The sequence below is a fragment of the Barbus barbus genome, assembly GCF_936440315.1.
Source record: "Barbus barbus genome assembly, chromosome: 25".
Taxonomy (NCBI): Eukaryota; Metazoa; Chordata; class Actinopteri; order Cypriniformes; family Cyprinidae; genus Barbus; species Barbus barbus.
The window spans coordinates 25,782,462-25,808,884 of record NC_136753.1 but is presented as its reverse complement, the minus strand read 5'-3'; the positions used below and the strand labels follow the sequence as shown (position 1 = coordinate 25,808,884).

Below are 26,423 nucleotides of genomic sequence, written 5' to 3'. Positions count from 1 at the left end.
GATTCCAGATGTCATGTAACTCAGTTTTACTTGCCATTTGGTCCGTTGTTGTACAATATTGAAAGGACACGTGTTTGTAGCATACATATTTTATCACTAGAGGGCGCACTGCTCTTATAATCTTACTCTATGATGTTTAAATTAAAGTAACATAATTAATTGCTCATATATTAAATATCCTGATTTTATTGCAGCTTTATAGAAGGCCGTTCATCGAAGGGTTTACTTGATTCATATAAGCATTTTATGTATGTAAAACCATATTCATATTTTGCCGGCTGTATAATCCTGAACTCAGATGATGGTCAAAGCCTGTAGGGTTACTCAAACTTCGTTATGTTTTATAAACCTTAGATGGTCATTGTACTTTGAGAGATAGGTTGATCTCTTCTTTGTTTGGTGCAACTTGTGTTTTGACATCATTGCATTAAAACATTTTAAAGTTTATACAAAAACAGGGAAGGTCAAAGACTACTACCAAAATAAATATAGTCAAACTGTATAAATTATGTATAATATATAGGCTGGGGTTTACATGTAAAAATACACAAACACTCATGGGTTTGAATAAATATAGTAAAACGACAGTCTCTCCTGAAAATGTGCGAAAGATTATCTCAGCATGTCCTGAGTTTGACCTCAAACCGGCAGACAATGCATCCTCTCACCAATGAGATGACAGTGATTGTGACTGATGTATTGTGTAGTGAGACAAACCTTATGAAAGAGACTCAATAATGAATACCCTGAATGTCTGACCACATCATGAAGGCGTTGTAAATTACACTGTAGGTTCAACATAATGCCTGAAAGCAATTTTGAAAATGGCAAAACAATGTATTTTGTGTGTGCATCTGCAGATCTCGGCAGATGCACACACAAAAACACACACACACACAAAAAAACCTTTTTAAACTTTTTATATAAATACTTTTACTACTAACATAAACCTTTTTATAATTTAATATAACCTTTATATTTAATATATATATTTTTATACTTTAATATAAACTTTTTAATATTTTAAAATAGTATTAATATATGTGTTTTCATGTTAAAATATTAAAAAGTTTATATTGTAATTATAATATATAATAGGGTTTTAAAAACAGGACTATATATATATATATATATATATATATATATATATAGGTATATATATATATTCCTGTTTTTTAAAAATAGGCCTATCGATATATATATGTATATATATCGATAGGCCTATTTTTAAAATCCTATTAATTATAATTATTTATATTTATTTTCTAATGTTTAAATTCACATCCATCCATCCATCCATCCATCCATCTATCTATCTATCTATCTATAGAAAACGCGGGAAATTGCCCACGCCCCCCCATGTCCTGCTGGACCAATGGGCGGTGCTGATCCGCGCGCGCGCTCCGCTCACATACAGGCACACACAGGCGAAGTGCGGCGCTGGTGTTGACGGTCCGTGAGTGGATTCTGCTTGAATAATATTCCTGACCTACATCTCTGAGACAGGCCTGAACATCTGCGCAAACATTTTGGTCGAAACGGCGAGCGCGCGGAACGAAACGGCAGGCAGGATGAGCAAAGTCCAGGGCGGCATGAAATGTGTCAAATACCTGCTGTTCGTCTTCAACTTCATATTCTGGGTAAGTGCTGATGATATCTGAGGGATGATGTCACGCACGCATGCTTTGATTTAGAGTGAAAGCAAATGTTCGTGCATATGCCGTCACCTGTTTGTCCTGGAGTTGCTCAACATCTTTATAATGCTCTTTCTGTTTTAACGCGAAAATGTGGCATTGTGCAGCTTTCTGTGGACTCTAGCAACAACAATAGCACCACATTTGGGACGCAGATGATTTTGTAAAGTACAAGTAGGTGACAGATGTCGGCCGTGTCTCAAATCCCAGCGAGCTTCCTACCTGGACAACACGACTGAGCATCATAGGCACGTGCAGACACTTCGAGCATCGTACCTACATTTAGCGCCTCTTATGCTCAAAGTCTACTAGATAGACAGCCACCATATATCTTTGTTTTCGAGAAAGTCAGCATTTTTATTAATATACTTTCCATTGTTTATTATAGGGGAGAATGGTGCTGTTGCCACGCTTTTTTAGCGTGGATTTGAGACAGTGGCCTGGCACAATGGGAAGTTTAAATAGGTAAAGAACACCTTGTTTAAAAACAAAAACAAAAACAACAAGAACACACACACACACACACACGTTGGTTTTTGTGGTTTATGGGGACTCTCCATAGGCGTAATGGTTTTTATACTGAACAAACTGTGTGTGCTATTGCCCTACACCAACCCTACACCTAAACTTAGCCCTCACAGGAGACTTTATGCATTTTTAGATTTTCAAAAAAACACCATTTAGTATGTTTTTTAAGCCTTTTGAATTACGGGGACATATGCAGTGCCCTCATAAACCACCTTCATATTGTAATACCTCTGTCATACCCATGTCATTATACAAATTTGTGTCCTCATAAACCACATAAACACACACACACACACACATGAAAACGTTATTGGCTTTTCTTCAAAATGCAAGTAGTAGCAAAGTTAAATCTCAATTAATATAAAAATAATTTTAAAACTAAAATCTACCTTCATTAGTTTACTCTTGATTGAATGGACACTAGTGTGGTTTTATGGTGTTCACTAAGCTATTACACAATAATTGACATTTTAATTTGTAGCATATAATTTACAAAATGGTTCTAGTTTAGGACAGTTTGTAGCCTTCCTGTTGCTCCGACAGAACATCATGCCATAACCAAGAGCAAGGTCACTGGTTCGATTCCCAGGGATAGCTGTTACTGATCAAATGTGTTTCTTGAGTGCCATGTAAATCACTTTAGATAAAAGTGTTTGCTAAATGCATAAATGCAAATGTTGCTGGGTGTTTGAAACCATATAAAACAAGGCCCAGCCTCTCCTGTATGCTTGAGCCTCCAACAGTTAACTATAACCATTCCGTATCATAGGAAAAACTGCCTGTTAATTGACTTGGATGTTGGATAGTCTCCCAGTGTGATTTATTTGGCTCCTAGAGTCATTTTCTAGTACTTCCCACCAGCTGAGAGTGACAAACATTTAACAGACTGTCAGTTTGTTGTGACATTTTTTACATAACTCAGGCACGGCCAGATACACAGAAATACTCTTATTTATTCAGGAATCATTTGAGATTGTGACGTGATTTCCTTCGGGCAAGTTTTAGAAAATCTGTGTAGATCCATATTGTGTTTCAAAGTGGAAAGCATATGTCTGAAGCCGATTATGTAAGTTTGTTAATTGTACTTCCACATGAATGTGATCATTTGCTAACAGGATTTTTATAGCTTGAGTATGTAAGAAGCAAACAATGTGCATATTCCAACATAAGTGGCTTTGAAATTCCTCTTTGGCTGTGTTTAACTGTTTTTAAGATTCAAGCTGCACACGCTGAATGAGCAAACCTTCAAAGCTAGTCTTCAGTCAGTAAAGGATCGGGTTACTGTGGAAAGTTATTGAAACTACCACCCTTTTGTGCTGTATTCAGCACTCCTTTATTCACTGAACCGCAGTGAATTCTGAAGGGTGCATTAAACTCTGGATAATAGCGTTATCGTTTCTTCAAAGACAAGGCCACGTTTTCGATCACTTTTTTTATCACATGCATGCAAAGCGAAGGGATTATTCATATACTCTGATAATAAAGTTACAGCATGTCCTGTGAGGTGCAACTAAGGCTGTATTTTTATTGTTTTTTAATGGTCTCGGATGCTTTTAACACTCACTTTTATCATTTGTTTAATAAAAGTACAATCCTAGTGCTATAAACACATAAATCCATCAGTGTCTGAATGAAAGGTAACCTGGTTTTCCCTGCTATGCTGCTCCTTCTTAAAGAGATAGTTCACCCAGAAACAAAACTCACCTATATGTTATTCAGACCCCATATTAATCACTATGATTAGCACTTAATGATCACTTTGTGTGAAAAACAGACTCAAAGCCATTATTCTATCTTCACGTCCTAATTTGTGCTTATGATCAAATAAAAAAAAATGTACCTTCTGTTCCATTATTAGTGCATCACGTCACTGAAGTAAAAATCACTGGTTTTCATCATGTGACCAGTTGTGATGCCTCAAGTTATGTACAGTATATGTGAACAATACCTAAAATAATGACTGTTTTTATATTTTATTGGTGCTTTTTATCCTTTTTGTAGCTTGGCAGTATAAATCACCTTTCTGTTTTGTTGTATGAAAAAAATGTAGCATAGACACACCGTGCTTTTGTGTTTTATGGTAAAGAAATTTGGCTTATGTTGCATTGAAGGTTTATATTTAATCAGTTCTTGCATTCCCTGAGAATCAAACCCATGACTTTGGTGTTTGAAAGTTTGAGCTACAGGAATGCATTATTTGGATACATATGCATTATTATTGATGGATAAAATGTCATGTAAACAATTGATTATAAAATTATAATGTTGTCTTAATGTATACTTATTTAATGCAAAAGCCAGCATATCTTTTAATTAGATTGGATCAGTGTTAGATTTTGAATAGTTTTTTTTTTTAAGTTACATTTTCACTTTCAGTTTGGCTTAGTTCACACTGCAGGCTAAAGTGGCCCAAATCTGATTTTTTTTGCCCAAATGTGACCCATATCTGATTTTCTTATGACAGTCTGAACAGCACAAATCAGATCTTTTCAAATCAGGCCCAGGCCACTTTCATATGTGGTCCTAAATCAGATACACATCTGATGTTTTGCAATGAGACTTCAGTCTGAACGGCCATGTCGCATTTCATGCGATTTTTACGCCATTGAAATGTGACAGACGTCACAATTCTGCGCTGGAGGAGGCGGGACGATTAAAATCACAATGGCAGACTTCGTTATTTAGGCTCCGATTGCACATTAACTTAAAAATTGCTAAACACACGCTAACACGAGCAGTATCCATTTTTATTTCCGCAAACACATGTGGGTCACTTCAGGGCCGTATACGGTTCACACATGAGACTGATGGCTGTCGCATTTAAATGACAATGTGAACAACAGCGCAAAAAAAATCTAATCTGAGCATTAAGACCTGCAGTGTGAACTAAGTCTTTTTTTAAAGTTGTAGTAATTCTGTCATGTGCTTTTGCCATTTTTATTCTTGTTTTTGTTTATATTTCTATTTAAATTTTATTTTGTTTAATTTTTCATTTCAGTCATTTTAGTACTTCAACTTATTTGATTTCAGTTAGTTTCCCAGGCAGCATTTCTTTCATTTCTTTAAATTTTTCTTTAATTTTAGTTTCTAATTAATTTTTATTTTTTTTGTCATGGCTTCATTTCTCTTTTAGTTTTAGTTTACAACAACACTGCATCAGATAAAGCATCATTTCCTGTATTTTATTTTCCATTTGAAGCTGATGTGAAAGAAGTTATTTTAAAATCTTTCTTCAGTCTTCATTCTTGGTTGTTTGAATCCGCACAAAAGTCATAGGAACCGTTCAAAGAGCACATGTAACTCCTCCTACTCTTCATCACACTGTGATTTTGTTACTGCGCTAATGGTCACAGTAGATTGGCTTAAACGGTTAGTGTAAGATGTAATGTAGGACAGTGGCGTCAGTCACTGGTTATCTGTAGAGTGGTCTCACTGCGCTGGACAGTAAGTCCTTTGTCTTTGAGAGGGCAGGCAAAAAAAGAAGTGGGTCGTTGTCCTGTGCAGTTTTATGTCCTGGTGTTGCGTCGGGTGGGCATGAGGGGGCAGGGGATGGCACCGGGGGATGTGGATGCCAGCAGGGCAAGCCTGTCAGACTGGCACAGCCTGCCTGTTGATCATAGCGATGGGCACCATAGTAGACCTACAGTGGCCCTAAAACTATTTAGATGCTCAAATTACACTACAATAACATACAATAAAAAAGTCATTATGAGATAAAAATTCTAACATAAAAAGTCATATGACACAAAATAATTGACATAAAAAGACAAAATTATAACAAAAATGCTGAATTATGTAATAAAAAGTCAGTTATGACATAAAGGACATGACTGACTTTTTTATTTTAATTTGTTAATGTCAAAATTGAGAGATTAATTATAACAAAGTGTAGTCTTTTACTGCATAATAATTTTTTTTGTCATAATTGCAGCCTTTTATCATAATTATGGCTTCATACCTAATTTTTGTAGTATTTTTACATATTATTAAAGCTTAAAAATGTCAATTATAATTTCATGTTTTGTTTTGTGAAATGACATTGTTTTAATAATATGTAAAAATACAAAAAAATTAAATACATGTCATGAGATACAAGTCAGTTATGACATTAAAAGACAAAATTATGGGTCATAATTATGACATAAAATGTAGACTTTTTATATTTTTATAATGATCTTGACTTGTAAGTTTTAATTTAATTTTAATTTAACTTTTAACTTTTTATCTCATAATTTTGACATTAAAAGTTAAAATGATGAGATAAAGGCAATTGTGACATAAAATGTAAAATAAAATGATTTTAATGTCATAATTATGACATTATTTATTGCAGATTGAGACTGATTTAACTGAGCAAACAATAACTGTAGACTCACTCGAAAGGATAAATATTTGTGAATGTAAATATCTAGTATGTTTCACATTATAACTAGATGGCAAAAGGAGTTTCTGGTGTCCTTTCAGATGGACAAATGGATGTTTCCAGTATCACAATAAAGCACTTCATCTTACACTGCTCTATTTTAGTCAAGGTTATCCCTCAAGTTACGGTGATGGCAAAATACAAAGTATCCTGTTCTCAAAGTCAAACCCAGCATTCGTGTGTTTGTCCCAAAATAGACCTGTGCAGAATGTGAAACCAATGACATGGAGTAAACCAGCTAATGCCACACAAACAGTTTTTCCACTTGTTAACGCTGATCTAATGAAGTGATTTTTCTGTACATGTTTCTGATTTGTTTCACTCTTGTTTGCAGCTGTCGGGCTCACTGGTGTTGGCTGTGGGATTATGGTTGAGGTTTGACCCAGACACGGACAATCTCTTAGCTGGAAATGATGCCCCTGAGCACTTCTTCATTGGTGAGTTGGAAAAGAACGTTAAAGCCCACGTCAAATGTTTACATAACAGTTTTTGTAGGTTTCATAAACCTGTATAAAGCAAAGCCATATTATAGCTAGCTGTATTATAATGCAGATTTTCAGGAGTTATTAGGAGAGGAAATAGGCCATGTGGATATCTGTGAATGAGAGAAACTGTAAAAAAAAAAAAGAAAAAGTGTGACCAACATATTAAATGACCAACCAAAGTTTCCTTTCTTTTTCTTCATCATTAAGGAATGGGTTTATTTAAATATGACGTTGCTAAAAATAACATTATTTTGTGTATTTGGTGTTTGTGTTTATGTGGTTTAAGGTTCAAAAAACATTATTTTCCACATACTGTACATTATTGTTGCTCTTCTGTGCTCCACCTATCTGAAACGCATAAATTTTTACAAAGCTCATCGTTCTGAGAAGCGAGGTGTGCTCTTGATTGGTCAGCTATCCAGTGTGTTGTGATTGGCCTGAATACTTCAAGCATGAGACGGAAATGTTAGGCCCTTTGCCGTTACTGTATTGTGATGCCGTGTCCCGGCGCGACGACACAAAAACAATAAAACCCATTATAAACGAGGCATTTGTTGCATCCAGTGGTGACATAATTACTGAATATAATGACTTATACTTTCTTTTTACAAACTTTACCATGTCTGCATTTGTGATCGGAGAAAAGACAACAAGCGCTACTCTACACAGCTCAAAACTCGCGTTTGAATCGTCAGTGGCAAATTCTTTAAATAAGAAAACGTTCTTACAGGCTGAGAGTCAGAAGCGCCAGACTGTCCTTGCAAAGTTGGAATTCCTCCACTTTATAGAAACAGCCTTTGTGCAAGCCAGGATCGTAGGCTACTCTCCCAGGTTCAGGAAATAGTCCTCCGTAAAATGCGCTGCACACACTCTAATATTTGGTTTGAACTGTTCTGGAACAGTGTTGTAAAAACAACTTATCCACTGATTTCTAGTTGTGTCCTCTTTTGGAAGAAAGTGCTTTTGGTTTCACAATGAAACACAGCGTCTCCAGGACATGGTGCCGGCGGCAGCAACAATACTACAGCGAGAGTAATAGTTCCACCTTCTTTCTTTGAGTATACATTTGGGCGGTGTTTAGCAAATCTTCCCACACAGTGATATAGACATGTGGGGGCGTGTTTGAATGAGCTGTTTTAGGGGGGCGTGGTCGAGTCTTAACTTTTATAAAGAATATGTCTTTGGTTTCGAGACTTTAGTCTCTGCAACTTCAGGGATCTTATCTGTGCATGAACAGCTTGTAACACTGCAAAGAGAAAAGAAAACTTGAAATCGCATGATCTGACCCCTTTAAATAAGTATTGGTATACACTGTTTTAATATACTTATACTTATTTAACCTTACAGTTCAATTTAGATTCCAAGACAACATTTTAAAACTGCTTCATGTAATATTCATATTTTATTTTATTGTATTTTTACCAAAGTTACCAAAAATGATTTACATAGTTTTAGATAATAACAACTGAAAAACAGAACAAAATACTTTGTAAACATGTAAACTTTGTACCCTGCCTTCTGGATGTTGCATAAAGCCAGCCAAGAGCTCACAAGATTTTTTTTTTTTTTTTTTTGTGCAATATATGAGACAGACTTCATTAAATAATTAATAATCATTAAATACTTCCCTTTTTTGTGCTTGAACATGCTAAATTTACCATTATGCACTACATAATGGGATATGTGTTTATGATCATGTGGCATTTATTAGTTCTACCATGGTACTTTATCTATATTATCAATCACAAAGCACAGAAATCGTCATAAGGAAACCCATACATTGCAGTTTCATTCATTCAAGCACAAAACCAGCACACTATTAACAAAGCATGGGGCTTCAATGGCAATTTCAGGCTGAAATTTCCCATCTGCGTCATGGAGCCCTAATGGCCTCTGTAATGGTGTATCTGATATTGGTTTTAGGTGTGATGAATGAGCAGGGACGCTGATTGTTCTTGCTAATGGCTAAAGCTGATTTCTCATAGGAGAGGCTGTTTAACTGGTGTCGGTGAATTACAAAAAACTTTATTTCCCCTTTAGCTCTGGTTTAGTCCCCAGAGCAGGCAGTTGATGAAGTATCATTGGTTGTAAAGCTGGTCTCTCCATATACCTCATTGGTCTTGTAAAGGACTGAAGCAGTAATTTTTTTATTTCAAAAGGTTAGTGGTCACTAGTTGTAAAATGGTGTTTAAGGATGGTTATTTGCTCATTTATAATCCTGATGTTTTTTTCTGCTCGTGTTAGCAATGCGATGATGTATATTGACCTCTGGTGACTAGACTGCGGTCCTGAGCTGCATTTAAGCGCTCATAATGGAAAAACTACTACTTTGCAAGTGCTAACCATGATTATGAAACAAATTTAAATACTGGGTCATTAAGTCTTGACATCATAGGCTCAGATACCCAGAAACTGAGCAGTTAGGTTAATCAGCACTGCTATAATCTTAAGCAGAAATGTTTCAATAATGTCTCGCCGACAGAGCAAATATGAAAAAGGAGAAGCATTTCTTGGCAATATACTTATACTTGGAACAAACAGTTTCTACCCAGAAACGGAAGATACATCACTTGGCAAACAACTATGTGCTCTGAAGCTAATGGAGCAGATGCACAGAGACAAAAACAGGAAGCAAGATGGATAAAATAATATATGCATGTGTGTGTCTGCTTTTTAAATTATACATATTACTTTTAAAACATGATTTGTACATTACAATTTTTATTTGAATATTTAACACTGTATTGAATATTTAATATTCAACATTTAGGCACATATGTCTGTAAATTTTTAAATTTTGTATTTTACTTTTATTACTTTTTAATAATGAAGTCAGATCCAATGAAATGTTGGTCTAATTCTATTTAACCAATAAGAAACCAATAAGTCGCAGACGTTATAATATTAAGCAAAAAGTGTCTTCCTTCTGTTGTAAGGTTAATAGTTTTATTTTTTGCATATAGCACAGCATTGCACCATATCTGTTGCTATATTGTGCATTTTAGCAACAATGACTGGAACAATTATTTTACAATAACAGTTGAAAGCTGACAGCCTGTGATCTTCCAGTAAACAGCTTTGCAGATGAGTCAAAGCTTTTCATGTGCTCATCTTTTTGCTTTTCTTGTTCTGGCGCCATTGGTAAACAACAATTGCCCATTTTCACTGAATTGCCTGAGTCTTGGCATGTTTAAGAGAGATCTCTCTGCCCGTTTAGAGATGTTCAGTGTTTATATTATAAGGAGGACAGGAGGGCTGTTTATATGAAATGCCAGCATGTTTTCCATCCATTTGGCAATTAGGAAGTCATGAGCAGTGAGGGCTTGGTGTTTTTAGCTTGCTGAATTCACAGAGGACTCGTGTCAAATCTTGTCCTGTCCTCGAAAACAACATTATTTTCTCCCTCGGGGATTAATTATTGTGTGTTGTGACGATTGTCTTCCCGGAGCCTTAATAAAACCTCAGCAAAGCTCCAGTGCTGTGCTTTTTGGCAAGTCTTCTTGACTCCTTGGAGGATGGAAATGTCATATCTGAAATGTAAACCTGTGTTTAAGGGTGGAAACATGTTTGAAACGCTACATACTGCTGGCTGTTAAACGACAGGGATTGTAGTTTATTTAGGTCCTCTGATTTGCTCTAGTTTATCTTTTTCCAATAATTAGTTTGGCCCTAGCTTGTCTAAAGTGGCTCTGAGTCGGCGGCGAGGGAAAGCAGTTGCTCGCGAGGGAGATTGCGTCATCCTAGCGACGGCGTCTCGAGTGACTGTGGCACACAGACGTCTTAGCGCCCTGCGTCTGGGGTGACTGAATTGTTGCTATGGTGAGTTAATTGGCAAGATGAGGAGAGTGACAACAAGATCGTGAAGATCCTGTAATCATGAATGTCCAGAATAGATCTGAAATGTTATGTCTTTAACTACAGCTTTACATTTTCTGAAGAAAATGAAAGTGGCTTCGACACAATGCTAAAGTGTTGCTCCAGGGCATGGCTAGGGTGTTTTTAGGTGGTTGTTTGTCGGTTTTCAGGTCTAAAGATATATGATACATTTGGTGGGTTTCTAAAGAAAAGCACCCAGCAATGTTATTCTCAAAGAAGTAACTTCTATAGTGTTTTCTTTGTATAGTTAATGAACTTTTTAAATAACAGCCATTCATTCTCAAGTGAAAAATCTGTAGCTTAACAATTACAAAGCCCAAAACAATAATGAATATGAATTTTTAACTATTAGCCTATACAACAACTTTGCATAAATATAATGAAATACTAATAATGATGATGACAGTCATGAGGATTATCATCATCATCATTATTACTATTATTAATACATTATATTTGTGCAAAGTTGTTGTATAGGCTAATAGTTAAAAATTAATATGCATTATTGTTTTGGGCTTTGTAATTGTTAAGCTATAGATTTTTCAAGTTTAACACAAATATAATTACATTTTTGAAACCTAACAATAATAATTGAATCAATACATTTTATTATTTTGCAAAAGGAATTGCAAAATGTATTTAAATATACAATTATTATTTATATCATTATATTTATTTAAAGTTGTTCCCAGAGCGCTACTTTTATATTATTTGGTTTGCTTTTGACTAAATGATCAGTAATAAAACATAATATGCATTATATATATATATAAAACATAAACCAGTTATGTGCAAACTTGCCTGTTTGGATCCGTCCATGATTTTTCTGAAGTGAATCCATAAAATCTGAACTTTTTTCACAGGTGACTGTGTGATTGAGATGACCAATGAAATTTAAATACGATTATGGTCTCAGGGCACTGGTTGAGCTTGTGGTGTCTGTGTGTGTTGTGCACACAAAGACTGTTTGTTTCTGTTGAGCCGAGGCCTTTGACACTCTGCTTGTTGGACACATTTCTCAAGTCTCAAACTTCCCTGCATACAAGATGAAAAACACAAGAACTGCAGTGCGCTTTTATGCCTTGTGCTTTTTTGCGTGGGATTGTAGTTTGCATTGCATAGGAAAGCACCGTAACATGTAAGGGTGATTTTGACCATCTGTCAGGAAATGCCCACAGAACCTTTTATAAAATTAGAATCAGCTGCAATCATCTAAAAGTACACCTGGTTCCACATTCATAAATCACCATGAAGAGAGAATGCTGAGATTGGTTTTACATCAGTGATCCTAGAACACTGTAAAGTAACAGAGAGAACTAGATTACACATCGATGTTTAATTATAAAGGTTTGTTCGTGTGTCTTTTACTTTTTTTGTTATTGTTGTTAATTGAAATGAGGCTGAAATAAAATATAAATATTAGATGAAAAACTAAAAAAGTAGCCTTTGTGTTGAAGCGCTAAAATAACTAACTGTAAATAGATAAAAGCTAAAACTGAAATAAAAATAAATTAAACCTAAATAGTCATATTTAAAAGCCCAGACAAAAATGACAAAAGTACATAAAAACTTACTAAAAAATTTAATTTATATAGAAGTCTGAAAATACATACTAATTAAAAATATTAATAGAAAACTATTATAGTAATATAAATAATACTAAAATAACACTATTTTTATCCACAAATAGAATTTTCTTAGCAGTTTTACATGAAAATAAAATATTTATTTATTTATTTATTTATTTAGATAGATAGGGACAGCGCAAAGAACATGAATCCAGCCGAAAAGCTGAAAAATATCCATTGTGCATAGAGAATATAGCATATGCTAATTTGCATCTCAGAGCTTAGAGCTTAACGTAACTAGAAAATATGATTTTCATTCACCTTTATTTGAAAACCACTATATGCACTTTTTACTTCCACATATCCACATTTTACACCTTTCTTGAAAATGAGCAGATGATTTCATAACACAGGTCTATTCATGCTCTGCCATCATCTGGTCATACAGTGAACTGCATGCTGGGATGTTTGTGGATTGAAGTTCAACTTTCAATAGGCTAACTCTAAACATTACACTGTACTCTTGGCTTCTCCTCAGCGGTGTACATCCTGATCGGAGCAGGAGGCGTCATGATGTTGGTGGGGTTCTTCGGCTGCTTTGGGGCCGTGAGGGAGTCACAGTGTCTTCTGGGATCGGTGGGTAAGAACTACGCAACTGTAAATGAACAAAACACTGTTCCACCATCCCCTTCTACAGCCTACATGCACTCTGAATGTTGTGACTGCTTTAAAGCACCACTTTTGAGATTTCTTCAAGAATAAAACTGACCTTAAAGGAACACTCCACTATTTTTGAAAATTGGCTCATTTTCCAACTCCCCAAGAGTTAAACAGTTGAGTTTTAACGTTTTCGAACCCATTCAGCCGATCTCCGGGTCTGGTGGTAGCACTTTTAGCGTAGCTTAACATAGATCATCGAATCTGGTTAGACCGTTAGCATCTCGCTCAAAAATGACCAAAGTGTTTCGATATTTTTCCTGTTTAAATTTTTTTTTTCCTGTTTTGTTGGGGAGTTGGAAAATGAGCCTATTTTCAAAAATAGTGGAGTGTTCCTTTAAGCTCTTCTAGTTTTTAATGGAAAGAGCACAGGTTAAGCCTTAGTTTGTTTATATGATGATAATTATTTTATTTGTATTATTTTGTTATTATTATTGGGATCAGTTTAGTTACTGGACTCCTTTTCATTTGTAATTGGTCTTAAATCAGTTAAAATTATTAAAAATAAAATAAATAATAACAGTCTTAATAAAAGTAATAACCCTCTTGATATCCTGTGATATGATACTGTTGATTTGCAGTTAGTATTGACAAACTGAAGTGAAGTCTCTTTGTTGTCTAGTTCTTCGCTTGCCTTCTTGTAATTTTTGGCGCAGAGGTTGCTGCAGGAGTCTTTGGTTTTCTAAATAAGGATAAGGTATGTCATGCACCGTATCAATCATTTTATTGAACGTAAATATGAATGTCTGTCATCTATTGATGTGATATGATCAGATACTCTGTGTTCTAGATTATTCAAGATGTCCAAAACTATTACCAGTCTTCTATGGAAAATGACAATGGGACTGCTGTTGTATCCATGTTTCAAAATGTGGTAAGTCGAGCTTTTGTTTTACAGACACTGTTAGTAAATGATGTGTGCCTATAGTGGCAGTATCGTCATCATCTTCTGACATTTCTCTTCATCTTTCACAGCTCGAATGCTGCGGGCTTGAGTCCTCTCCCTCTCCCTCTTCTGAACTGTGCATAGTTGAAAATCCTGTCATGGTATGTTCAAATCTGTTTTTGAAATATGTATTTGAACACAGATCTGAAGGAATCTTTAGTTAGTTGAAGGGAGTCATAATTCAGAGCCTTAAATTAACTTTATGACACACGATCCAAAGGCAGGTCATCTGAGAAGATTTTTCATCCATAATTATGTCTGGGGCTGTCACAATTCTTCGATTTAAATTTTTGTCGTTTAACTGGTAAAATATCGGAAGTGGTGTATTCCACAGACGAGAATCCATGAAAAACAATATTAGACAATTTTCTAAGGCGGCATGAAATATTAAAGGGTTACTCCACCCCAAAATTAAAATTTTGTCATTTATCATTTAATAATGTAGTTCCAAACCTGTAAAAGCTTTGTTCGTCTTTGGAACACAATTTAAGATATTTTGGTTGAAAACGGAGGCATGTGACTGTCCCATTGACTGCCAAGTAAATTATTAAATGTTATGAAGCAACGAGAATACTTTTTGTACGCAAAGAAAACAAAAATAACACCTTTATTCAACAATTTGTCTAAATAAAACTACATGATTACTTTTGGTATCTTATATCTTATTTGAAATTATTATTATTGCCTCATTGCTATTATATATGCATTTTAAGTTATTTTAAAGTCTATTGTTCGCTTAGGTTTATTTATAAATACCAACAAAAAAAATTATCTGATTACTTGATTAATCGTCAGAATAATCAACCAATTACTTGATTACCAAAATAATTGTTAGTGACATCCACAATTATGTCTTTATTGGCCAAGCTGTATTGCTTTGCATTATTTTTTTTTTTTTTTAAATGTCAAAAATATATACATTTTTTGTCCAGAGAAAGAACATATTAGCCATTGTACCCCATGTATATTTGCACCACAAGCCATTGTGTGTGAACCAGGCACAAAGCGATTAAAAAAAGTTTGTTCTAACCATAGCAGCATGACCACAATGAGCAAGTGATGTGCTGCAGTGATGACGTATCACAAACTGTCGCACATGTTAAGATTGATCAGGAATTCACTTTACATTTTATTTACTTAGCACAGCCAATTCTTACTCACATATGGTGCCCTGTAGCTTTTAATTTTTTTTTTGCCTTTATTTTACTTTATTATTTGTGACGTAAACATCAGAGCTTGTTAGTGCTTTTTTGACTCACAATCAGGACATGTTTCAGACTCAAGCGATGAGTAGTTCTGACACAGACCCTTAGATGGCAGCCATGTTGTTCTGTACGGTGTATAAGAGAGGGAGGGAGGGGTGCAGGACACAGACCAGTGGAGTGAGGAGGTAAGAGGGGCTTAGAGAGAGAAATGAAGCAGACAGTGGCAAGATGTCCCATGAGTCACTTGATCCAATAAGCCCACAGGGGCACAAAGGCGCCAGTTTTTTTTTTTTTATAGCAGGCGGGAAGACACATTGATCGGCTGAGAAACATGTCACATTGTGCTTCAGTTGTCAAGTTCATACTGTCAGTTGATCCCAATCAGCAAAGCACATTAGAGAAAACCAAACCGCAACAGCATGTTTACATAGTGTTTACAGTGGCTCAAGAGCATGGAAATGAACTATTAAATTATATTTTGTGCACCACAACTATTAGCTGCAGCCTGGGTGTGTGTGTGTAAAATAAAATATAGCAATATTGTGAAATATTTTTCTGTTTAAAATACGTGCTTTCTATTTTAAAATGTAATTTATTCTTATGATGCAAAGCTGTATTTTCAGCATCATTACTCCAGTCTTCAGTGTCACATGAGTTTTCAGAAATAATTCTAATATATGATTTGCTGCTTAAGAAATTTTGAAAACAGTGGTGCTGCTTAATATTTTTATGGAAACCTTAATTCATTTGTTCTGTATTATTTGATGAGTGGGAAGTTTAAATAACTGCATTTATTTGAAACAGAAATCTTTTGTAACAATGTAAAAGTCTCTGACTGCTTGCAAAAAACTTGAATTTAAAAATGAGGTGTTATTTGGTTTGCAGTCAAATCGCTCATTTTCTTTTTTTATTTTAATTTAAACAATCGTAAAATAAATAGTCAGTGCCCATATCTGCATAATTTGGTAGGAAACACAGTTGTGCATAAGAATGATTAGTACATAGTTCAATTACTTTATAAGCAATTCATTAAGCAATTACAATTGTTTGTGATAAAACATGCATATCTTTGCTATTTTATAACTTTGATAGTGGTTCATCCAATCAGATTTCAGAGCCAGAGCCATTCATTTCATAATCAGTAGAATTGAACCAATGTATGTATGCTGTTTTTCAATCTTTATCACACAACATTAGTTTGCCACACTCAACTTTCTTATGAAATATTTTCAAGGATTGTAACACAGCTATAGAAGACTTCTTCAACAACAAACTCTTCATAATTGGATATGTTGGCATCGGCATTGCTGGAATTATGGTAACAAAATTCTAACAAACTTCTTTTAGTGAAATGTGTTTCAAAAGTCTTGTCAAATTTATTTGTATAGTGAGTTTCACAGTATATTGTTTTACAGAAAATTATGTTAAAGGTTATTATATCTTTGTATCTGAAGTGTGTGTGTGTGTGTGCCTTGATTAGAGCCGAGTGATAATATAGTTTGTATTTTGCGGCAAAATATGTTATATCTTACGTATATAGTCCTACGTTAGTATAGTCCATGTATGAGAATACTTCAATATCCTTATCTATTATCCTAATAGAGCTAGGTGGTAATACAGTTCAAATGTGCAATGAATGAAAAAATTAGGCAGCTGAGATTTGCTTTATAGTATAGAAAAGTATATACAAAATGTGCATGTTATCTTTAATATTAATGAGACTTGGTTTGAAATTTTGTAATGCAGTGACCTTCCAGCTGTGTTGCACTGTTTAAGGCTACTATCGTAGGCCACACGGCACATGTGGCTTAAGTGTTCAAATGCTTTTTGGGAACACTGTAGCTTGTATTTGTCATGTTTGACATTTGAACATTCCCGCTCTGTTTTGGCAGATAATTGGCATGATCTTCAGCATGGTTCTGTGCTGCGCCATCCGGAACAGCAGAGAAGTTATTTAGGTTCCTCGCAGTTCTCCTCTCCCCTAGTTGGACTGTTTCAAAGCCCGCCGTCTTTGACCTAATCAGACCATCACATTCAGGCTCGGGAAGCGGGTGGAGGAGCTCCCATGAGGCAGTGTGGAGCTTGTGGTACTGTTTCGTGAACGGCGATCGTTTCTGTCTTTTCTGTTACTTGTATTGTTTGATGATGACCTCCACTGCATGGACTGCTACTGTAACCGCATTAACCTTTACATTTTTGTCTTTATTTATTACTGAATCATCACAAGGGGAAACTTCACAGTGTACATCTTTTCAAACTTGATCTCCTTTAATAGTCTTCAGTTCAGACTTTCACAGTGAACTGGACATTTACTTGCTGATGTAAATAAGCTCTCTGCTGCCTCACTGATTAACTACTTTTCATGTTTTCTTTTAATGCTATTTATTGTGTGAACTAGAACAGGTTTTTGTGCTAATAGATAATGGGTCATATGTTTGTGTTTTGCTGGTTAATATTTGGTTATTGTACTTTTGCCACAAAGATACTGAATGAAGCTGAGAAGTGGACTGAGTCAACAAAGTCAACACGAACTCTAAGTCAATTTAATTTCATAACATTTCAAGTCTTATAGTGCATGGTTTTCCAAACGAAACAATGAGCTTCAAAATTGAATCAAAACTTAACTTGCTCTTTCTCTGAAACAACTTTTTGACCTTGCACCTATTGGTTAATGTTAACCAAAAAAAACGTAGGCTACTATCGTAGGCCACATTTTTTAAATATTGCCAGTAGTAACTTAATGTTGATTAATAGTAATATAATAGCAAATAGAGTTGAAAAACTGTTACTGCTGAGAGGAAGCTCAACTTTCGACCTCCATGTTCCAGACTATAAAAAGCTTCAAATTGTTTTATTCATGTTGACTTTCAAGTGTCACTGGTTTAATTTTTATGTTTTTATCTGGTTAATACATATTACTTTCTTTACTTGGCGGAGTTTGAATCTAAAGTTCAAGCCACAGTTTTTAGGGAGATCAACAAATGTCATTTGCAATACCACTGTAAAATTGCAAGATCATATCTGAAGTAATTCGTCAACCATTTCCTCTTTTTTCCTAACTTTGGCTGGTCTGTTCAAGAATGTGACCCACTAGTTTTATTGTTCTATGTGCCTTTATAACAGACGAAGCTGCATCATAAACATGGACATTTTTTGTAGTTGCTCTTAACGTGAAGTTGGGTTTCATCGTATCGTGTTGCATGTAAATGGCTTTGAAGTAAGAAACTATGGTCACAGGGCATGAAAGCCCAAGCAACATTAAAACAACACTCACAAATAAAACTCTTTTTTTTTTAAATTCATTTTTGTAATGAAGTAGACCATTGCATTAAACAGAAATTAATACATGTTGCATTGAGGGGTCATTGTAGGAAGATGTTAATACTGTCATCGAACATCACAACACTTTTGGTCAAGGCCAGGTCCCTCAAACTTTGTAAAGACCTCGTCTTGCATGTTAATTTAAGGCAAACACATGACCTGAAAATAATGACCTACGTTATGGGATAAGAAATCCCTGGAAGCTACAGCTACAGTAATACATGCTGGCCCATATAACAAGAAAAATAAATGTACGTCTTAAATATTGCATAAATACGATATGCATCAAATGCTAGGCTGTTTTAGGTAGTCATTGCAAACTTCATTTTAGACTGCACCATATGTACAGTCACCAAAATCAGCTCAGAAACTGAAATGGGCATCCGATGGCACGAAACTGAAAGAAAGTCAATGACATTCCCTAAAACTATGAACAATTTAGAGTTACACGGAAAACAGTGACAAAAACATAAATGCACAAATAAATGGAGTAGGAAAGGAGACAAGAATTTAATACAAAAATAATGTTTTTCATCTATCTACCAGTGTCATTACAGTGACACTAGTCTCCCTCATTGAGGGGAAACCTTCACATATGCTTCAAGAAAACGCAAGCACATCAAGCGCTCTCCTCCAGACATATCCTTACCAACAAGTGCAAAACGCTGGCCACAGCTCATCAAATAAGCCTGTAAACCAAAGAGGAAGTGTGGTAAGGAATGACTCACAGGAACTTAACCAGAGTAGAAGTTGCCGTTCTCTCGACAACTCTACCATCTTGATTACGGTTTATCTTCTCTTGTAGAATGTACAGTTGGTTGTGTAGCTGCCACAGTCTGAGAGGTACTGGGTCTGTTCAGTCAGAGATTAGCTTTAGGGAGGACTGGCTCATGATAAACTCTCCCACGCCGAGGAAGTACATGACCTGTACGATACCGAACAGTGGCGCCATGACTAGAGCCCTGCAGCCCGCTCCCTTCAGGAAAGCAGACGGCCCTTCTCGCTTCATGATCTTGCTGTAAGAATGAAAAAAACAAACCAAGGTCACACACACACAGTAGACGATATCCTCACATTCCAGAATTACAAATCAGTTAAACCGTAACACTTAAGTTATAGGACTGATGCATCACCTGAAACAGTCAATTATGCCACTGTAGGTTTCCTCGTTGGCTGCTTTGCTTAGAGACTGCAGCCTGGTCTTAACCACTGTCAAATGATTAAAAAAAAAAAAAAAAAAAAAAAAAAAAAAGGTGAGCACATGCAATTTTTTTTTAAAGTGTGCCAATGAAAAAGGGATGAAGAGCACCCAAAACTACTCTTACCATCACACGGGTTAACAGCAACAGCAGCTGTGGAGCCTGCAGCACATCCAGAGATGAACGACCAGTAAAATGGTGCAGCCTCATCAGGCGAGGGCTTACCCAGCTTGTTCAAATTTGCAAAGAGAGGGAAGTAGACAATCGAGAAAGGAACATCTCTAAATAAGAGGAAGAGAAAAAAACAGGTCATTTATAGTCTCGTTACTGTGAATGTTTGCATTTAGTGTTGTTATAGTACAGATTTTATGACGCATTACCTCAATAGAGTTGCACCAAGGCCTTTGTAGAGCCCCTGAATGCCTTGAGTGTGCAGTAACTCCCTTGCGATCTGGGTGGCAGATATGGCTCTGGGTGAGGTGTTGGGCACCACGTTGTAGGAGCGACTCAACACTGCGTTTGTGGTTGCCAGTCTATTGGGAGGAATGATGCCTGGTTTTCTCTGCTGAGCGGCTGTGAAGATGTTAGAAGTTAGTTACTACAGCTAAATGACTGAGTGAGAAATGCAACTACACTGCACTCATTGGAAAATAATCCTAACAAATATTGATGCCAAATGACACAACTGACCAATAGAATCAAGAATACTCAATAGGCTTGATTTCTTTGCTTCATTAAGCACAAAAACGAAACCTACCTAATCTCCCAGCATCCTGTAGTTGAATTTTCAGCATCTCCATTGGAGTAGTGATGATAACCTGGCACATGCCTGCACCACATCCAGCCAACATCTCTCTAAATACAGTCAGCCCTCTCCTGTAACAAACAAGGCAATGATTATAGATGTATATTTTAAAAGAACTGCATTAGAACAAGCGAAGTGCAGCAGTTGTAAACGTACCCATCTTTGGAAAGGCGGCACCGGAAGAAGTCATTGGCAGCCAGTTTGATGGCCTTCTCAGGAGTGACCAGTGTAAGATTAACCCCAGCACCTAAAAGAGAAACAAACAGAGGGTTAAAGAAAACTACACCACAACTAATCACAGATCAACAAACACATTCCCCACCACCATCAAACCAGAGATAAATCTACATGACCTTATCAAATACCATTCAAAAAGAGAAAAATGCTACGAAGACTGTAAGATTATAAGAAAAGCTTATGAGAGAACTGAGCTGATGGAGGGGGATTTTTTACTATTTACTATTTTTTCAATTTACTAGTATTTAATCAGAGTGGATAGAAAAATAGGATAGAATATTCAGATAAATGTAGTGAAACAAATGAATGCAGGCACATTCCAGAAAGAGTTCGACATTAGGGTTGTGAATTATCACGGTATATAATAGAAGAGAAACGTGTCAGCAGGTAGATTTCGCTGTGCTGTTTATGCAGTGATTAATCTGCAAACAGAGAAATACAGCCTATTCTCCAAACAGTAGTTTTGATGCGTTGCACGTTAACTGTAGTTTTAATACTAGTCCTCTGATGTGAGGCCACAACTGTTTCACATCTGCCTCAAATATTATTTATAATGTACTGTATTGACTCTTGTTTTTAAACGAGTGTTAAAATTAAGTTAAATGTTTTACAGATGTATGAATTTGTTGTGCATTCCTCAAATTCACATACTAAAGAAAACAATCCATGTACAAGAAAACTAATTATTAAATTATATAATCATTTAATAATATTATGTTATTGAAAAAGAATAATTGTATAATGCAAGATGGGGTTGAATTTAGGCAAAAATATATATAGAATTTAGTCATACTGCCCAGCCCTAACTGAAACCAGTTATTTTAAGATGCCACTGTCTTTAAAGACAAAGCACAGCAGTTGTTCACATGATCAAAAAAAAAAAAAAAAAAAAAAAAACGACCTTATAAAAGAAAGCAGATGAGTGTAAGTGATAAATATCCAACAAAACATTCTAGATGTTAACAGAACATGGCAAGATGGGTTAGTACCAAATGAGACAAGAGCAAGGACAGTGAAGAAAGTGGAGGAAAAAAAAAAAAAATACAAAGAAACAAGAAGCAAAAAAAGTAAATATCAATTCAACAATTATGTATAAATAAAACAAAAACTGGTGCCTAATTGTAATAGAGCAGAGGGAGTAAGAACCATGATAAATGATTTGCCTCCAGCGTGGCTGCGCCTTATCGGCTAGCCTTCACTATCCCAGCGGGGACCCATGTCTGTAACATGAAAAACACAGATGCAAACAACAGCATTCCTCACAGAAATGGAGACCCGGCACAAAACACCGACTCCAATCTCCTCCAAACTCTACAGATAACACTCAAGGAAACTTATATTGGTGTACTGAATAACTGAAGGCAAACCGATCAACCAAATGTAATCATTACAACATGTTTGATTTGCTTCATTTAAAATTAACCCTCTGATGCATTAATTATTAAATCTCAAAAACGATTCTTCATACTTTAAAACACCATAAAACCATGTCCTACTTAATTGAGTAGATTATTTTCTTGATTTTAAAATAAAATGTATTTTGAGATTGATCCATTAGCATTATAAGCTAATGGTAAACATTGCAGCTACTTATGCAAGATGTGCCGTCAAGTATAAGCACAGGCATGTAGAATTATGGCTGACAGTCAAAAAAAAAAATAAAAATAAAAAAACACCCCAAGGTGGTTTGGACATGAATGGTTAAAATGCCCCTATAAGTGCACGCCATGCATCAGAGGGTTAAAAATAAAGGGTTATGTACTTCTCTAGGTTGTTATTGTGGCCATTTACCAATCAAAGTGTACTCTGAACGGTTTAAAAATGGGAAATGTTGGGGAAGTTTTTAAATATTGCTATTTCAGTGCTACAAACAGCAAAAACTATTCGTTTTAATTTAGCCAAGCTATTCTAGTTCATTCTCCAAAGTCATATGGACTGGATTCCTAAAGTCTATTCAGGTGTACCCATCATGCCATATAAGATGCTATACTAATCTAAATGGAGTATAATTATACATTAAGTCACGTAAGAATAAATAAAACTGAATCTTACCTCTATACATGCCAAAGTATCCCTCAGATCGCACTGTTTTGATGAGGCAGTCAACCCTAAAAGAAACAGTTGTGTTAACATGGGTCAGTCAGTCTGCTTCAACAAATTAACCTGTATTAGCAACAAAAGCAACGTGTGGTATGTTCAGTATGTGTTTACATCAAGCATGAGACACGGTCTGTCCTCAATCCTTATTAGGCTTTGCAGTGACCATAGTGGCTGAACAGTCATGTCAGGCGGACACTAATGCCTGACCATGCATCACACATTCCACTAGGATTATCTACCAATGCATGGCTAATCAAATCAAAGTCATCACAGCCATGAAACAAGCAGGAGTTTATAATAATAGTGTGTGTGAGAGAATTAAGATAGAATAGGAAAAGAAAAAGTAGTCGAGAGCCCTTACATGTTCTTGTAGACTTGCTGGCCTGGTCTCTGGTTCTGGAGTCTGGTCTTGGCCAAATCAATGGGAAACACGCAAGTGACCCCAACGATGCCAGCAACACCACCATTAATCAGTTTGGCAGGGAGGCTAGAGGTGAGGGGGAAAAATGAAAAAAAAAATGAAACTAGTAAAAAAAAAAAAAAAAAAAAAACATGCATTCTCACACACACACACACACACATTAATATCAAAAGGACCATTAAATACCTAAAAGTGTGGGAGTACGGAGTATACTTTTTACTTAAAGGTACTTAACTACTTACAAAAAGTCACATTTACAAGGACATTCAACAGAAGAAACAAAACCAAAAAAACACATCACCCAAAAACAACCCAATTAAAATATATATGATTTATAATCTCCTGTACCTGATTTGCTGAGACATTGTGAAGTGAGGAATTCAGGAATGAGATGAAGATTGAGTTTGATGAGAGCTTCTTGCAGTGATCAGTAAAGGATTTCAGACCTCGAGAGCAGAAACCTGGAGTAAAGACACTGATCAGTCTTAACAGTGAAAGACGGCTCTTCCGACGCATCGCATGACCTTTTAATCCACCGGCCACTGAGCCATAAAGTCAAATGAGACTGACTCACTTCCGGCTAATGTGAAAGACAACGCCTGTAGGCACGTGTTCAGTCAGAGGGGTTTGGCGTGTAATTGGATCTCTAGTCTGCTGAGTACAGACAAAGACTATAGAAATAGATAACTGTATGAATCATTTCCGCGAAACGACTCTTTCGAACGGTTTGTTTCAAAGCGAGAACATTTTTTTTACATCCTGATTATTTACGCAATCACGTGGTCTCATGGCATCCCACGGATTATACACTTAATTGTACAGTAAAGCCATATATATTAATTTATTAATAAGGGTGTTACTTGTTGACTCGCTAATTGCAAGGAATATTTCAGTGAATTCGTGAACGAACCTTTCAAACTGGTTTGTGGACCAGCTCAACGTGTTCATCAGAGTCGACTCAAAAGAATGATTCATTCACAGCTTATTCGCTTCACAGGACTATAACAAGATAACTCCAGACCTGACATGTTTCAGTGACATTCCTCATACACTCACACATTAGTCTAGGCTTGCAAACAAGCTTAAATCTCCATTTATTCGGCAACTTTATAACTATTTTCACAAATATCGTTCCTAATTTCCAACATTTCAGTGGCTGATGCATTAAAAGGTAATACAGATAATACAGTATTAACGACAGTTCATAATGCAACGAAAATAATAAATAAAACAAATCTCAAAAGCAACACTTACGGAAATTCAGTCAGCGTTTCTAAAAAAAGCGGAAGTTAATTAACGTTACCCGGTTTCGCGCTAACGGTCTAAACGGCAGGTTAGTTACACGGCAAACTAAAACCGGTTTAAATACATTAAAACAATTACAAGAACATACCTCCAACACCGAATACATGACATTTTTATGAGTATATTAAGTTACCGGTAAACGTTTGGGCGGTAAAGAGCTTGCTGCACAATTCTATTTCTGATATATTTCTACAATTTAACTTCTTTATTAGTAATAGAAAATAAATCTACTTTACGTTTTTTTCCTCCAAAATGAAGACTTACCTCAGAAAATGAGCCGATATCGTTCAAATATTTGAATGAGAATCCGTTTTCTAGAACCTTCCACGAAGAGTAACTTTGAATGAATGTTTGAATGGAAAATTCCCTTCAGCTTTAAAATAGGAGGCGGGGCATTTGTATCGGGCTTAGCCAATCATTTGCCAGTCAGTTCTATGAGTCACTATGAGTCAAAGCCGAGGGGTGGCAGTGGACACGGTGTCAAATTACAGCGGCCATATGGAAAGAACGGGTATTTTAGTTCTGTGACGTTTCCAGAATAATAGCTCAGTTTGTTCTAAACACAATATGTATGAATAATAAAAGACAATTCATTAATTATTTATGGTAATGATTTATATAATTTTTCATAATATATTAAGAACTAGATGACAAAGGTAAACATAATGACCATACAATAGCCTAATACTTAATTTGGCGTTTATTTGAAATATTTACTTTTGCTTTGATATTTCTTCTGTAATTTTCATCTTTTCTGATTCTCTTCACGGATATAGTGGATGTGTGCTCCAGCAATTACAGAAACAACTAAAATCACAGACACTAATTCTTTGATTGCCCTGATTAATATTAGAATGCTGATGTAGAAAAGGTAAACACTGGGAAAAGCCCAACACGAAAACAAGCTTTTTCCACACAGTCCCTCTGAAACGCTATAGTTATAAACTGTGTTGCGAGACACAATGTTTACTTGTTTGGTGGATCTAATGGCGCTTTTCCACTGCATACATGGTTCGGTACAGCTCACTTTTGGTGGGTTTTCCACTGGGAACAGTACCTGGTACCTGGTACTTTTTTTAGTACCACCTCAGCGGAGGTTCCAAGCAAGCCTAGCCTAACTGTGATTAAGAGATGTAGCACACTGACACCCTCTTCCTAGAGCATGATCAAAGTAAATAGCCTACCTAGAAGCTTCTTAGTGAACCTCCTGAAGGATCTGTGATTGACGTGCTAATCTTTGTTTCTCTGGCTAAATTAAGTAAACAGTTAGTCTGATATGCTTAAAATAACAGACAATTAAAGTACAGGTGTTCTATTAAAACTATCAGGCCTGCAGCTGGTGGTTATCATTCAAAGTAACATCTTTATTTAGCTCATAAAGACTCTTGAACTATTGATCAGCTCTAAATTAAATGACAAGGCTATATTCTTGTGTCATGCAGTTATTTTATCTCAAAGGCTTCTCTTAGACTCATTTTTTACAGGTATTGACTTGTTGAGACCTGTGTGAAAGTTATTTAGGTCATCTTAAAAGACCCGCTTGGAATGTACCTTAAAGACTCAAATTTGAATGCAACACTGTTGAACTTGCAA

At 35.8% G+C, this 26,423-nt stretch overlaps 2 protein-coding genes across 2 annotated transcripts; one reads left to right on the top strand and one right to left on the bottom strand.

Moving 5' to 3' along the window:
- Positions 1-1,392: 1,392 nt before the first annotated feature.
- On the top strand, positions 1,393-18,790 carry tspan2a (tetraspanin 2a). The gene is made up of 8 exons (XM_079377678.1): positions 1,393-1,640; positions 6,980-7,082; positions 13,113-13,210; positions 13,914-13,988; positions 14,082-14,165; positions 14,267-14,338; positions 16,677-16,760; positions 17,335-18,790. The coding sequence occupies exons 1-8, from the start codon at positions 1,572-1,574 to the stop codon at positions 17,398-17,400; spliced, it is 651 nt and encodes a 216-aa protein (XP_079233804.1). The 5' UTR covers positions 1,393-1,571; the 3' UTR covers positions 17,401-18,790.
- On the bottom strand, positions 18,738-25,247 carry LOC306845100 (mitochondrial glutamate carrier 1-like). Its single transcript, XM_079377677.1, has 10 exons — positions 25,095-25,247; positions 23,874-23,986; positions 23,466-23,591; positions 23,057-23,112; positions 20,924-21,014; positions 20,720-20,838; positions 20,343-20,535; positions 20,089-20,243; positions 19,897-19,972; positions 18,738-19,779 (listed from the first exon to the last, which is right to left on the bottom strand). Exons 2-10 carry the CDS (start codon positions 23,888-23,890, stop codon positions 19,620-19,622), a joined length of 993 nt encoding a protein of 330 aa, XP_079233803.1. The 5' UTR covers positions 23,891-23,986; positions 25,095-25,247; the 3' UTR covers positions 18,738-19,619.
- Positions 25,248-26,423: the final 1,176 nt, after the last annotated feature.

What these genes read in the sequence shown, in the direction of transcription:
- tspan2a (XM_079377678.1), top strand. Translation starts at nt 1,572, where the DNA reads ATGAGCAAAGTCCAGGGCGGCATGAAATGTGTCAAATACCTGCTGTTC. An exon ending in TATCCATGTTTCAAAATGTG is followed by an intron (nt 14,166 to 14,266) that starts GTAAGTCGAGCT and finishes CATCTTTCACAG; the next exon opens with CTCGAATGCTGCGGGCTTGA. An exon ending in TAGTTGAAAATCCTGTCATG is followed by an intron (nt 14,339 to 16,676) that starts GTATGTTCAAAT and finishes AATATTTTCAAG; the next exon opens with GATTGTAACACAGCTATAGA.
- LOC306845100 (XM_079377677.1), bottom strand. An exon ending in ATACTTTGGCATGTATAGAG is followed by an intron (nt 21,015 to 23,056) that starts GTAAGATTCAGT and finishes TTTCTCTTTTAG; the next exon opens with GTGCTGGGGTTAATCTTACA. An exon ending in ACAGGATGCTGGGAGATTAG is followed by an intron (nt 20,536 to 20,719) that starts GTAGGTTTCGTT and finishes ACATCTTCACAG; the next exon opens with CCGCTCAGCAGAGAAAACCA.